The sequence below is a fragment of the Macaca thibetana genome, chromosome 3, assembly GCF_024542745.1.
Source record: "Macaca thibetana thibetana isolate TM-01 chromosome 3, ASM2454274v1, whole genome shotgun sequence".
NCBI classification, from domain to species: domain Eukaryota; kingdom Metazoa; phylum Chordata; class Mammalia; order Primates; family Cercopithecidae; genus Macaca; species Macaca thibetana.
Window position 1 is genome coordinate 92675062 of NC_065580.1, and position 13122 is coordinate 92688183.

At 40.9% G+C, this 13122-nt stretch overlaps 2 protein-coding genes across 3 annotated transcripts in view; one reads left to right on the forward strand and one right to left on the reverse strand.

Moving 5' to 3' along the window:
* NUP42 (nucleoporin 42) overlaps window positions 1-13122 on the forward strand; it is a 1164542-nt gene that overhangs the window by 159135 nt on the left and 992285 nt on the right. The gene's annotated exons all lie outside the window — the stretch shown is intronic.
* Window positions 1-13122, reverse strand: part of RAPGEF5 (Rap guanine nucleotide exchange factor 5) — a 242543-nt gene that overhangs the window by 15576 nt on the left and 213845 nt on the right. For both annotated transcript variants that reach the window (XM_050783124.1, XM_050783125.1), the window contains exons 20-23: window positions 11453-11631; window positions 6418-6508; window positions 3041-3091; window positions 2141-2228 (exon numbers count right to left, since the gene is read on the reverse strand). In XM_050783124.1, the coding sequence (XP_050639081.1) occupies window positions 2141-2228; window positions 3041-3091; window positions 6418-6508; window positions 11453-11631 (409 nt within the window). The remainder of the gene's footprint in view (window positions 1-2140; window positions 2229-3040; window positions 3092-6417; window positions 6509-11452; window positions 11632-13122) is intronic.

The following is a 13122-nucleotide window of genomic DNA, read 5'->3' on the forward strand; positions in this document are numbered from 1 at the left end:
ACTTGATAATCTGCAGGCTTATTGGGAACTGAGTTTCAAAAAGTGCAGCATAGGGGGCCTAATCCTTCCTAAACACCAAGGAGTTCAATTTGGTCCCATTTTTCTAATTAAAAGCTACTCAAAGTAGGAGGCACAAGAGAGGAGGGGAAAAAGAGCTTCCACTGAAAACGAAGTTGGTTGTTCTAAAATAGTTCACTGCAACTTTAAATTATATGATTAAAAAAGCTTAAGAATTAATGTTGTATGTTTTTGCCAAAGTGTCTCATCTTAGGCATAATACACATTTTTTATATTTTCATCACGTTTTCTTTGGAAATTATCTCAGACAAAAACAGTAACTTTAAATACCATGAAGTACTAATACTACACGTCTTTATAATAACGAAAAATTAGAGAAAGGAAAACTAAGTGCTTATTGAAATTCAAGGAAGCTTCTAATAAGAAAATAACAAATGTTTATTTCTTATTCTTTTGATATGAGTAAATGTGTTTTCAGTAGAAAAAGGGAAATTTGTCTGGCTGCCAACAGAGGTCTCGATAAACTCAGCAGAGCAGAAAATTGCATCCAAGCTAAAATGTTAAGTGTGAGACACTTGACTGCATTAAATATTTTGGGGGAAAACCACTAATACATGGCAGAAGGCTCTGTTCATATCTAATGAAGTTAAAGAAATATTGTCAACTAATTTCTCATTACTTTAAAAGTATGTATTGTTTCAAAATTTTTTCTTCCTACAATCAATTCCTTTCCTACATCTGTCCTACTTTCTATTGTCTTTATTTGTGTCTAAATGACCCTAAGTGTTACTTCCCACCTGCCCCCTCCCACCCTCTAATTGAAGGTGTTTTATTCCACAAATAAGCAGCACAGACCTGAATACACTTCTCTTAAAAGCAAATAAATATGAAGAGTCAAATAAACTTTTAAATTATTATTTGGGCACCGCAGTGTCTCTTTCACGCGTTTGTATTTAACAGAATCTTTTCAGCTTGGATGAAGTATCTGTGCATATCTATCTCCATTGTCCTAATATTATATTCTTGTTTCATAGAGATTCTTGCTTCATATTAGATGAAGGAAGACTCAGTGAGTAGCTACAGGATGTACAGCAACTCACAATAATTTTCCAAGCCCTGGCTGTTCTTGAGAGAAACTGAAGAGGAAATGTCAGCTTTATGGGGTAGGCGAAGGGCATAGGGGGTGGTGGCAATGGGAGGAAGTGGAGAATGAGGATGGCCAGGCCAACCAGCAGTCCAGTTCCCAAATAGCTCATTTCCAGAATCACGTGTATAGGTCCAGCCATCGGGGCCTGGCTCAGCGTAAGTTACAAGCCTCTGAAGAGAAGAGGCTGGATGAAAGAGTATTCCTACAAAACCCCTCGAAGGAATCAAAATATGGCCACGGATAATGCCCAAACCCTTTCCCTGGAAAGTATACAGGTAAAGATTTACACTGAATGTCAGGGATATACACCGGATTAAAAAGAGTTTCCTTTTATTAATCCCCTCAGTTTCAAAGCAAGATCACTGAGATCTCATCGATAAATTTAACATGTTTCATGACGAATTATTTGGTGCTTAGTGGAGCGTGGTCAGTGGAGTAACTTGCAGCTATCAAAAACTTTCCCAACTCAATTCCACTGCTGAAAAAAGGAAGTACGCTTCTCCATCAACACTTTTCAAATGCTATATTGCTTGTATTGACCAAAGGTACTTCTCATACAACAGCAAATTGTGGGCTGCGTCTCTTACGTTTAGGTTGCAAAAATAGAACATGATTGATTACCATTTGGGTTCTTTATGCCAGCCTTATTCTTGGTTGAATTCAGTGGATAGTTAGCTCAAAGAAAATAACACAGGGCTTAGAAGTAGAGTAAAAGAAAAACACAAACGTTTCCAGTGCCAAGTTTTGTGAGTCAAGTGAAAACGCTTTGGTGTTTGCTCAAACACAGTTATGTATTCTAGGTATCTCAAAGATAACCAGCTATTTTAAAAACAATCACAAGGAAACATAATTAGGTCTGAATGTCAAAATAACTGTAAAGAGACAAACTGAGAGTCCCTTTTTTGCCCTCAATAGTTAGAGTAATACATTTCTAGAAGATGAAATTACATGGCATAAAAGATAGAAAATCATTACCTTTAAGCAATAAGGGCATGAAAGGGATTTTTGGTGGCTTCATCTTTTTGAATGCATCTCTGTAGGCTTTGTGATTTAGGGAAGGATCCTGCCGAACCAAGCAGATTACAAAGAGAAAGAAAAATCAATGTGCTATAGAAACAATTCTAAATCCACTTCTGCCATACAATTTGAACATGACTTAGATATAGAGAGATTCCTCCTAAGAACAAAGTAGATAAAGGTTTCCTAGGAGAATAAACTCACTAAATTAGGGCTGGAAATCTAGGCAATGAATGAAACTCAAGTTATTGGTTTACAATAAAGGGAAATGACCACAAATGAGAGACATCTTTTGATTGCCCTATTATTTTCCTCAAAGAGCTCCTTTAAGTACAGTTTCCTCTGCATAATATATGTCATGAGTTAACCCAAAGTCTCCTGTTAGATACACTACCAAGAAAATCTGTCCTTGTAACACACAGACAATGCAGAGAAAACAAGAGAATACTGTTTTATTGTACTCTAAAAAGAAACTATAATTAAAAAAAATCTCAATCTGAGAAATTGTAAAAAGGAGAAAAGGGAAAAAGAATAATGCATGAGACACTAATTGCATGCTAAATTAGTTATACTGATTAATTTTGCAGGCTTTGAAATGGACTATACTTAAAAGCCTGCCTTCTGAAAAATAACACTAAAAAGATTATTTTCACTACCTTTTTAGAAGGAGAGGAAGAAGCATTAACTGTCAACTTGCTTCCCTCCATAAGAAGCAAAACTAGTTTCATACACAAATAAACTAGTCTAGGTAGGCTACCTGACACGGTAGAGTACAAATACCAACCACTGTAATGTAGAAAGAAACTAGACCCTAGCGATTATTTTGAAGAATAAGTCCCCTTTGGCTCAACTACTTACTGTTAAACTTTCAAGTTCAGAGAAAAGTTTCTTAAACTTCCCAGGGATTTTCTAAAAAACAAACACAAACAAAAAACAGAAGGTCACAGAAGATGGTTATTTTCAGAGGCGTCGAAGGGAGTTTTCATTACGTTATTTGTGCCACACTTCTGAACATAAATACCTCTATCATCTGTTCTACCCTGATTGCTTCTCATTATACAATTTTCATCATCCCTTTAATGTGATCTTCCTTAGGAATGCTGCTTAAAACAGCTTAAAATAACAGCCACATGATTCAGGAATCTAGTTGGTTAGACATTCCACATACTGGTGGTCCATTTTATAAAAACTTAGATTTCAGTTCCATACCCTACCTTTGACAAATGCTCTCATCTTCTTAATAGTCTTCCTGAGTGGGAAATAATTATGTTGGCTGACATTCTTAGCATAAATGATGTAATTTTATTTCACAGTATTGGGCTAAATAGTGAAGGGCCAGGAAGACCTTAAGTGACGAAGCCTGCACTTTAATGAGTGGAATCACTGAACTGAGGAGCTCAACCATAACACGTACCATGCAAAGTGACAGGGGATAGAAGCATAGGCCATCCTCCCAAATAAAAATTCAGGCCTAAGGAAGAAGGGCCTGGAATGTTCCAGCCTGCCTTTAACATGGCTAAGTAAAAAATTGGGTGCCTTTCAATATTGACTTAGTAATATTTGTGGTAAACAGCACACATTTAAAGGCAGCCTGAGTTTGAACTCTGACTCTGCCCTTTCTAGCTATGTGGTTTGGTGTGAGTCAGCAAGCTCTGGGATCTGTTTCTTCAGCTGAAGATGTAGAGACCACTCATGAAAAGTACACGGTCCTTGGCTGGTGCTTAACAAATGCCAGCTATTAACACTAACAACAAAGCTTAAGAAGATATTTCTGGGATTTTCAGTTTCTTTTTTTGTTTGTTTGTTTTTTGAGGCGGAGTTTCGCTCTGTTGCCCAGGCTGGAGTGCAGTGGCCGGATCTCAGCTCACTGCAAGCTCCGCCTCCCGGGTTCACGCCATTCTCCTGCCTCAGCCTCCTGAGTAGCTGGGACTACAGGCACCCGCCACCTCGCCTGGCTAGTTTTTTGTATTTTTTAGTAGAGATGGGGTTTCATCATGTTAGCCGGGATGGTCTCGATCTCCTGACCCCGTGATCCACCCGTCTCGGCCTCCCAAAGTGCTGGGATTACAGGCTTGAGCCACCGCGCCCGGCCAGGGATTTTCGGTTTCTAAAATGAATCAAAACAATGGGACAACTCCTACAACAATTAGACTTTTACATTATTTAGAGATAGATTTTTTTCAATGTGATAATTTTGGATCTGGACTCAGTTTATCACAGCAAACCAGTAGTTTAATCTGTTTGGAAACTACACACATACCCCCGCAACGAACAGAGGACAAATTAAATGAGAAGATACAAAATAGAGATATTTGCAACTGATTCCAGTCTTTCTTCTGAGCTGCCTACCTGAGTCTGTGGGACATCCCTCACAAATGTCCCAGTGCCACCTCAAATTCAACACGTCCGAAGTCGAACTAAGTGATCTACTTCCAGAGGTCAGCCATGGAACAAATCTAGCCATGAGCTACTTTTAGGACATCAAGTTTTATTGGATTGCTGCCACGCCCCTTCATTTGTGCACATGCTACAGCTGCTGTTTCACTCCAGTGGCGGACTTGAGCAGCTGCAACTGAGACCATGTGACCTGCACAGCCTAAACATTTCTCCTCGCTGGCCCTTTACCAAAGCAGTTTACTGACCTCTGATCTATTTCTTTAAACCTACTTCTTTTCCTGTATTATCTATTTGGAAGTGTGATCACTTTCCATTCACCCAGTCATCAGACCTGGAGATCTTGCGGTCACCTCTGCCTGAGATACCCATCCCCATACTCCAGTAACTCCCAGCTGGACCTGGAAGGTGCTGCAGCTTGAGGCTTCTCATTCAAATTTTCTCAGCTACCCAGCGGCAGAATGAGTCCCTCCTCTTGCTCTGCCGTGGTCCAAGACTTCTGTCACCGCAGGCATGCTCAGTTCTCATGTAGCCATCCCCTGTCTGCCATGGCACTGATGCACTGCCCTGCACGTAGCAGGCAGTCAGTGTGCAGATTAAACATAAGCTGGTTGAATCTAATTGAGTTATTTCTCCTCTCAATGTTTTCAAATCAGTTTCATTCAAGGTTTAATTCAAACTTGCTCCCCACTGACCCTTGCCAGCCATTTGTTTTCCTCCTCCTCTAATGAACCATGGCATCTGTCACCTATCTCTTTCATCTTGCTTTGTGTGTGAAGGTCTTGTTTGCTGAAGCAGAGCGCAGGGCTTTCATTCCTTTTCTTTTGGGCCCCTTTAAGGAGCACTGACTCTGACCCTTGGGTCAGCACAGTGCATTCCTTCAGGGTACGATCCCTGACTGAAAGAAAGCAAATCCACAGGTTGCCCAAAGACCTATTCTGAGAAAAAGATAGCTGGCCTATCAGCTTTTCTCTTATAGGAGTCTGAGTAGGGAACCATGAAGAGAATGGCACAGTCAGTGATAGGAACTAAATCGGAGAGGACTGGGAGGGAGGCTGAGGAGACCACAGTGAGCCACGCGCAGGCTAGAGGCAGAGGCATCGTGCTTAAAGAGCAATGATGAAATGGTACATAGGGAGGTAGCCAGTCAGGAAGGAAAGGAGAGCGAAGGAAACAAAAGCCCAAGGAAGGAAGGTGAGGGGACCGTGAGTGAGGCAGAGCCCTACACCTGTGTCTGGCTAAGTTTAGGGGCTCCCCAGTTTCAGGTCTTCCCACATGAATGTCGCAGTCCACACGCGAGACCTTGTGCGAACTTGAGTGGGCCTCTGCATCTCAGAACCCAAACAGCCTTCAGCGTGCAGAGCCAGGATGTGGGAGGTCTGACACTTTAGAACGTTTTGTGGATCCTCTTTAAGAAAAAGAATATAAAATTACTTTGCTTTCGCAAATTTTACAAAAATATGCATCATCCATGTGAACACATTGCCAGGGGCCCTGCAAGTGAGAGACCTTGAAGCTTAAATTCGTTAGCATCACAGCAAACGCACTTCTGAGCACACATCATCATGCAGGGAGTCTGCGGGGACCAGCCTGGAGTGGGACCCGCACGATCAGGCAGGACAGAGGAGAAGACTAATTCTAGCTGGGGAGCATGTTACCATTTTTATCTAGTTCAGACACATTATACAACCATTTAAAGACCATCTGATCAAAAAGATCCCTACCACCTTGACACATGACTTTTAAACATTTTTAGTTTAGTGGTACTTATCTCATTTAATCCATATAAATCACTTTATTTCCATTTTATGCGCCCCCCACCATGGGACTCCAAGGCTCACCTCCCAGGTCTGTGACAGTCGACTGACAGAAGCAGTGTTGAGACCCATCACGATGGCAAAGAAAGAATTCAGGTTTCTCTGGGCTTTGCAGCTATAAAATAAAAGAGAGTAGAGGATACTTTGAGGAAACATTCTTTGCCCAGATAATCACAAAAGATAAAGCTGAAAAGACTCTCCTAGGCCACAGAGCTCAGGAATTCTGCTCTACGGCCTACGTGCCCCTTACTGCCCTTCAGCTGTCTCTAATGCCAAAGAAATGATTCCAAACACCGCAGCTCACCCTTACCTAAAGGAAAAGATCTGTGCTCTTGACACCCTCCTGATATTTCACAATATTCCTCCTTTTTAACCTATGTTGTGTGCATTTACAATTTCAACTGAGCACTCTTTTAAATTCATGTTTCTTTATATATGCCCCACTCTCCTTTTAACAGCTTACTAGTCCTGACTCCTTCATCAAAACACCTTTTTTCATTTTTTGACAGACAAGCCCTTCTCACTTCACAGGTCTAAGCTCCCCTTCCCATTAGATTTAGACACATCTTTGCTACCAACAAAATAGCTACTATAATATGTATATATTTTAAATATGGCATATATTAATGGGAATACTGTTCCACATTTCTCAGTTAAACAAGGAAATGAAATGTAAAATAAGATCACGTTGAGCTCCATTCGCTTCATGAGGCTATCCACTCTGCATAACATCAATCATGCCTAGAGACTTAACTGGTCAACATTCCACTAATTTCCAAAGCCAGCTAAGAGGGCTTGGAAAGGCAGGGGGAGCTCGGGATTTCAGGGCAGCCAGAACGATCTGGGAATTCCAGGCACTCCTTCATCTGGAGAGCATTAGAAAACAGCCTCTCTGAGACAGGGCTTTAAAATATTTAAAAAATTACCCCAATTACCCTCCCTTGATCGTTTACTATGAAAAAATATGAAGTACTCAGCAGTAAGCAGAGTGTGTATCAGGGGCCTCGTGATGTTTATTTAGCTTCCCTCAGTTACCATCCCTTCTGACCTCTCCACCAATGTCTCACATGGAATCTGGGAATAGTGTAGATCCTGCCTGCTTCTTCAGTTAAATACCATGTTATGTTATATACTATGGATTATTTACTATCATCATTAACAGCTATGTGATATTTTATCAAAAGAGCATATTATAGAACTTATTCCTCTATTGTGGACAATGATTTTCAATTTTCCCTGTTACAAAGAATGCTGGAATAAATTTCTTGTATATACAACTTTTTACTGTATTTATGATTTTTTTCCCCATTATGTTAGACTTCCAGTCATTCCACGATTGGTCAAAAGCTGTGAAGACATTAAAGGTTCTCGATACATATTACGAACCGCTGTCCCCCAAAGCTATACCGATCCCCAGTTGTACACACAGTGTATGAGATCACCTAGTTCAGAATCAGGAGAATGAGCTGAGATGTGGAGTAAGTAGGGAGACCCACAGCAGCTGTGCTCTGGCAGGCCCTGCCTAAACTGGCCTGCCCAGAGCTGGCCTCACAGGTTAGGTACTGCCTGAGTCCAGCTGCACACGGCTCCAAGCAAGGAAGGCTCAGGCCTGGGGTCATTCTAGAAGTTCCATCCCCAGGCACAGTGGAACCTGGAAAGGCCGTGCTGCCTCCACACCTCATGCCGAAGGTTATCTGGGGTGGGCACACATCTTGCGGGCACCTTGCTGCTGAGCCTCCATTGGGCACGGTCTGTCCCTCTCATGGTCCTCCTGTTCAGCTTTTGGCTCTGCCAGCAGTTCCTTAGTAAGTGTGAGGCCCTGTACCTTCATCCAAGCGACCCCTTATGTGCTTTTTTGCCAACTTTCTCCTGGGTAGACCCCGCTTGGTATATTCCATGAATAAACTAAAACAAGATACCTCCCAGTCTGTGATTGGGAAACCTACCTGCATTTGAGAATCATTGCTTTCACATGGTGACTCCCCTTCCTCCTGCTCTTCACTTCCCTCACTTTACTTTTTCTGACTCTTCACAACCCTGAACGTTCCCACCAGCTAGAACAGACTTGAGTTAGTGCCATCTCCTGAGTTGATGTTCTGAAATACCAGGCTCCTCTGCAGAGGCTCTTGTGGTCAGTAAGAACTGCTCCATCCCCTGCGGGAAGCTCCTCAGTGGGAAGTCTCTCTTACCCTTGGGTCCCTTCACCTGAGGATATGATGGAGGCCCCACTGCTTATGCAATCCCTGCTAGACAGCAGGTCCCTTAAGGCTAGAGTACATGTCTAATCTTTTCTATATTCTGCCCATCACCCAGGTGCCCTAGTACACAGCAAGCCTTTTAAACAGTATTTGCTGAAGTAGAAAACAAGAACTTGTTGGGAAATGGTTTTATCATTATTCATTATAAAGATGTCTATTATTCTACTTTTTATTCAGCTTAATCTATCTATGTGAAATCTTAGAATTCCCATCTTTTTTTATCTTTTAGCTCCCCATGAACAATTTTCCTGGCCCATATAGCTTTCTTTCTTTGTCATATTTTAAGGAAAAAAAAAAAACCCACAAAAACACACATACAACTAACATCTAAATCTGTTAAGAAAAAAAGGAATTAATACAGACACCATTTCTGGAGAAGACAAATTGATACAGTGCAAATATGAGACACCATTCCAGGCTGGAATCCTCTGTGAGTGAGGGTCATTCATTCCATGATAAGAACAGACTGTCTGACACTAAACATTCCAGTTCAGCAAACACTCCTTTTGTCTTTGTGTGTGGTAATAAAATCCACTCAATCCACAGAGGTGGGGGATGGGGATGGTGAGAAGGAGGGGAAACATGAATATGCAAATAGGATGCCTCAGGCAGGAAAAACACTTCATGATTGTGGAAATGACTGTTTTCCCTTGGTTATTCCTACTAGCGTGATTATAGGGAATTTAACTTTATTTTCTGTTGGCATTCTGTTCCATGGGCTAGGGCTAGAGACCAGTATCATAAAGCATTCAAGAGCACAGGCCATATGGAGAAGATGTGAATATACCCTGAGGACAGATATAATTTTATAGTGGGAACTGAGCTGGGTGGTGTCATCTTACTCCTTGGAACATTAATTTCCCACTTATTCACGTAATTAGCATTCATAAGAAAGCGTTTTACCCAAAAAAGCCTCACCTTTAGGAATTTTACAAGCCATTTTGGAACACAATGGCCAAATTTTTTAAAAACAGCATTCACCATAAAAGCAATCAATAAGATTTAGGCATATCTTGTTTTCTATCCTTCCATGCCCAGCCACACAAAATACCAGGTCAGGAACCTCCATGGTCTCTTGCCTAAGAAAAATTATCCTACTCTTGGGGTCTCTTTGCTATAGTTCAGTGTGCTAGTTTCAGACCAACCTTCCTGAAGGATAACTCTGATCATAACAGGCTCCTGCCCAAAAACTTAAAAAAAAAATCCCTTCTCCCTTCTCAATTCAGTTCAAACCCTTCAATCTGAAATTCAAGATCTTTTACAATTTGGTCCCATCTGTCTTTGCAGATCATTCTCCCACAATTTCCTTACAAATCCCCCTCCACTCTTAATCAGTCTCTGACCACAGGCTCTGCTTCATTGTCTCCACTGAGTCGACCTCCCACAGACAGTGTGCTCTTTTGAATTCCTACCTGTCACTTCCCACCCAGAATTCAAATAGATGCAAAGACAACTTCCTTCACCAATGTTTTCCTCATCCTGCTTCCCAAACCCTTGGGGTATGAGCTCTCACTCCTCTAAAGCCCTCAACAGACTTAGATCTTCTTCTAGGGCATTCCTCCATTCTATTTTGCACAGGAGCCAGCTGAGGTATAGAATTACCCACCGACACACTGAAAGCCTCACAAAGGCAGGAACCGTGTGTAGACTCAGTCTGATTTCCCCACACTACCTTGTACACATCTGTACATATAAGTGATCGATATATACTTTCTGAATATGCTGCATTGACATGTACTTGAAAACTGTTTGATATAAAAACTACTTTGGAAGACAAAGGAGAAATAAAACTGGAAGCCCAGGAAGAAAAAGGAGCTGGCGAAGATTTTGATTCATGCTCCCTGCTTCTGCTGGGGAGCTGTCCAAAGAACAGACTCTTGATATGAATCTGATATTTTAAGAGATGCTCCTAGCAAGTTACTAAAATTTCATTCAACATTTACTGAGTCATTGCTATTTACCAACTTCTGTACCATGCACCCAGGTATAATGATTGACAAGAAATATCCCCTGTTCTTTGAAAGCGAATATAGCCTAGTGAAGAAATCCTATATAAACAGATAAATTGAATAAATATAATAAGTTTCCATAAGGTAAAAAGTATATGTGTGCGAGGGGAAGTAGAGGCAGTAGTGGAAGTAGTACCCCTGCATTTGAAAATCAGGGGTAACTTCAGGAAGGAAGTAATACTTGACTGAGGTCTTGAAGAATGGCAGCAATTTGCTGAATGCCAGTGGCCATTCTTGGCAAAGCCGACAAGTATTCACACTTGGAAGATGGTGCTCATGGGAGAGACAGACATTTAGAGTGGCTAGAGCATGGGGTGCACCCGGGGGTGAGGCTCAGGGGGTGGGGCCAGCCAGTGCAGGGCCTTTGAATGAACGAGTTCTCAAAAGTTCATACTGTGGGCCTCAAGGAGCAATGAACGGGTCCTACAATGCACCTGACGTGCAATGATTCCCACTTCTGCACATCATCATCTCCTTTTTTCTAGCCTCCTGTAGCTCACCCAGGCACCCTGTAGTTCAGCTGCAAGACGAAGGATGTGTGTACTGCCTGCTTACTAGTGCTGAGCCAGAGGGCATAGTGCTTCTGTCTGATATTTTGACATTTACTTTAAGGTATAAATACTTGAAATGCAAAGACATAAATATTCAAAAATGGACCTTTTCAGCCATTTGGTCATTTAACTCCATATTACATGTTTATATCCCAACCCTTATCACCGTAAGACAAAAAGAAAAACAATGTGCTCTCTCAAGGAGACTAGAGGAATGGCACTTCTCACACTAGAAACTTACTGAGCCGCAATTTTGATGAATTTTTTCACCAGCTGCACTCGCTTGCCCAGCTGGCTGCAGAGGAGAATCTCCGTGGCCACCCAGAGCTGGACCTCATTGCATCTCTGGAGCAGAAGGCTGAGGTTTGCAGTGTGTTCCCCACTTCCCTGTCTGCTGAATGTGAAGTAGATCAGCTCTTGCTGAAAGAAAATGTATTCATGCCAGGGTTTATTTATAGCAAAGTATAGTTGATACAAAATTCGGTCAAATTTTAAGAGCTACTTCAGGTAGTCCCTCCCATATTATTAATATGCTAACGGAGAATATGGCGAACAGTAATATATTAAATTCAAAACGACTCAGTTTTAGAGGTGCCTCATTCAATAATGCTTTTTGTGATTTTTGTGTTTTATATAAGTGATTTTTCAGAATGTAAGGAAGACATCTTTATATACAAATCTAAGATATTCTGAAGTTTAAATCATAGGATAAATGGAATCCCCAAATTTCCGAACCTTGTCCTGTTGAAAAATTCAAGTGAAAATGAACACTAGTACTACCAGTATTTGTTAAGGTGCACATCAGACCCTCACAGGTCTGTTCTCTAAGACAGTGGTCCTCAAATTTTGGTGTGAATCAGGATCACCTGGAGGACTGCTGAAGCACAGACTGCTGGATCCCACCCCTAGAACCTCTGATCCTGCAGGGGTGTGGAGGGGCCGGAAATCTGCATTTCTAACAAGTACCCAAGTCCCGCTGATGATGCTGGTCTGAGTATCTGCTCTTTAAAAACCACTGATGTAAAACATTGTCAAACCATAAATGGAAAGAGAATGAGATTAGGGCAAGGTCTAATAATTTATGAAAGCAAACAAGACCAGTAACTATTTATATAGATGGATCATGTGCAAAGCAATAGATTTGTTTTTAAATGTGTATGTGTGCGTGTGTGTGTGTTTTACAGAGGTAATCTACATTCTTCCACTGCATAAGCAGGGATATATCCTAGTCTACTAACATTTCCAAAGACACAAGTCATTTAGCCTGAAGGAATTCACTACTTGCTCACATTCTGATCACAATATTGAAATCTGTTTAATGAGAAAATACGAGGATATTTGGGTCTCTAAATTGGGCGTGAGGTTCCTTCTTCAGAAGGAAAGGCCACTTCAGAATGAAAAATTTTACTACATGGCAAAACAAATGCAACATATGGTTGCAGAGGCCTCTACCATTTTTCATCTCTTGATTCCCGTGAGCGTTTCCTCTGGCCAAATGTACTCAAGAATTGTCGCTAGCATTTTGCTCCCAATCTATCGTTTTAAAAATGTCATAATCTGTCCTTAAGTGAAAAATTGATGGACATAAAAACTTGAAATATATCTAAAATTTTCAATAAAGTACTTTAAATCTTACAATGCAGTCTAAACTTGTAGAATGTTCTTAAGTTAAAAGATGCATATGTGTGTACATAAATAAATATGAATATGATTCTTGTACAACTATCATAAACTTCATGGAAAAAATAAAGCTATCAATATCAAAGGTGAAATGGTTAATCAACCCCATTAGAGCCTCATCTCCAAATACATATATATATATTTATACATGTGAAATATAGCATATTTATACATTACACAAGCATATGCTCACACTCGGAACAAATAAAAGCATGCTTGCATATTCTGATT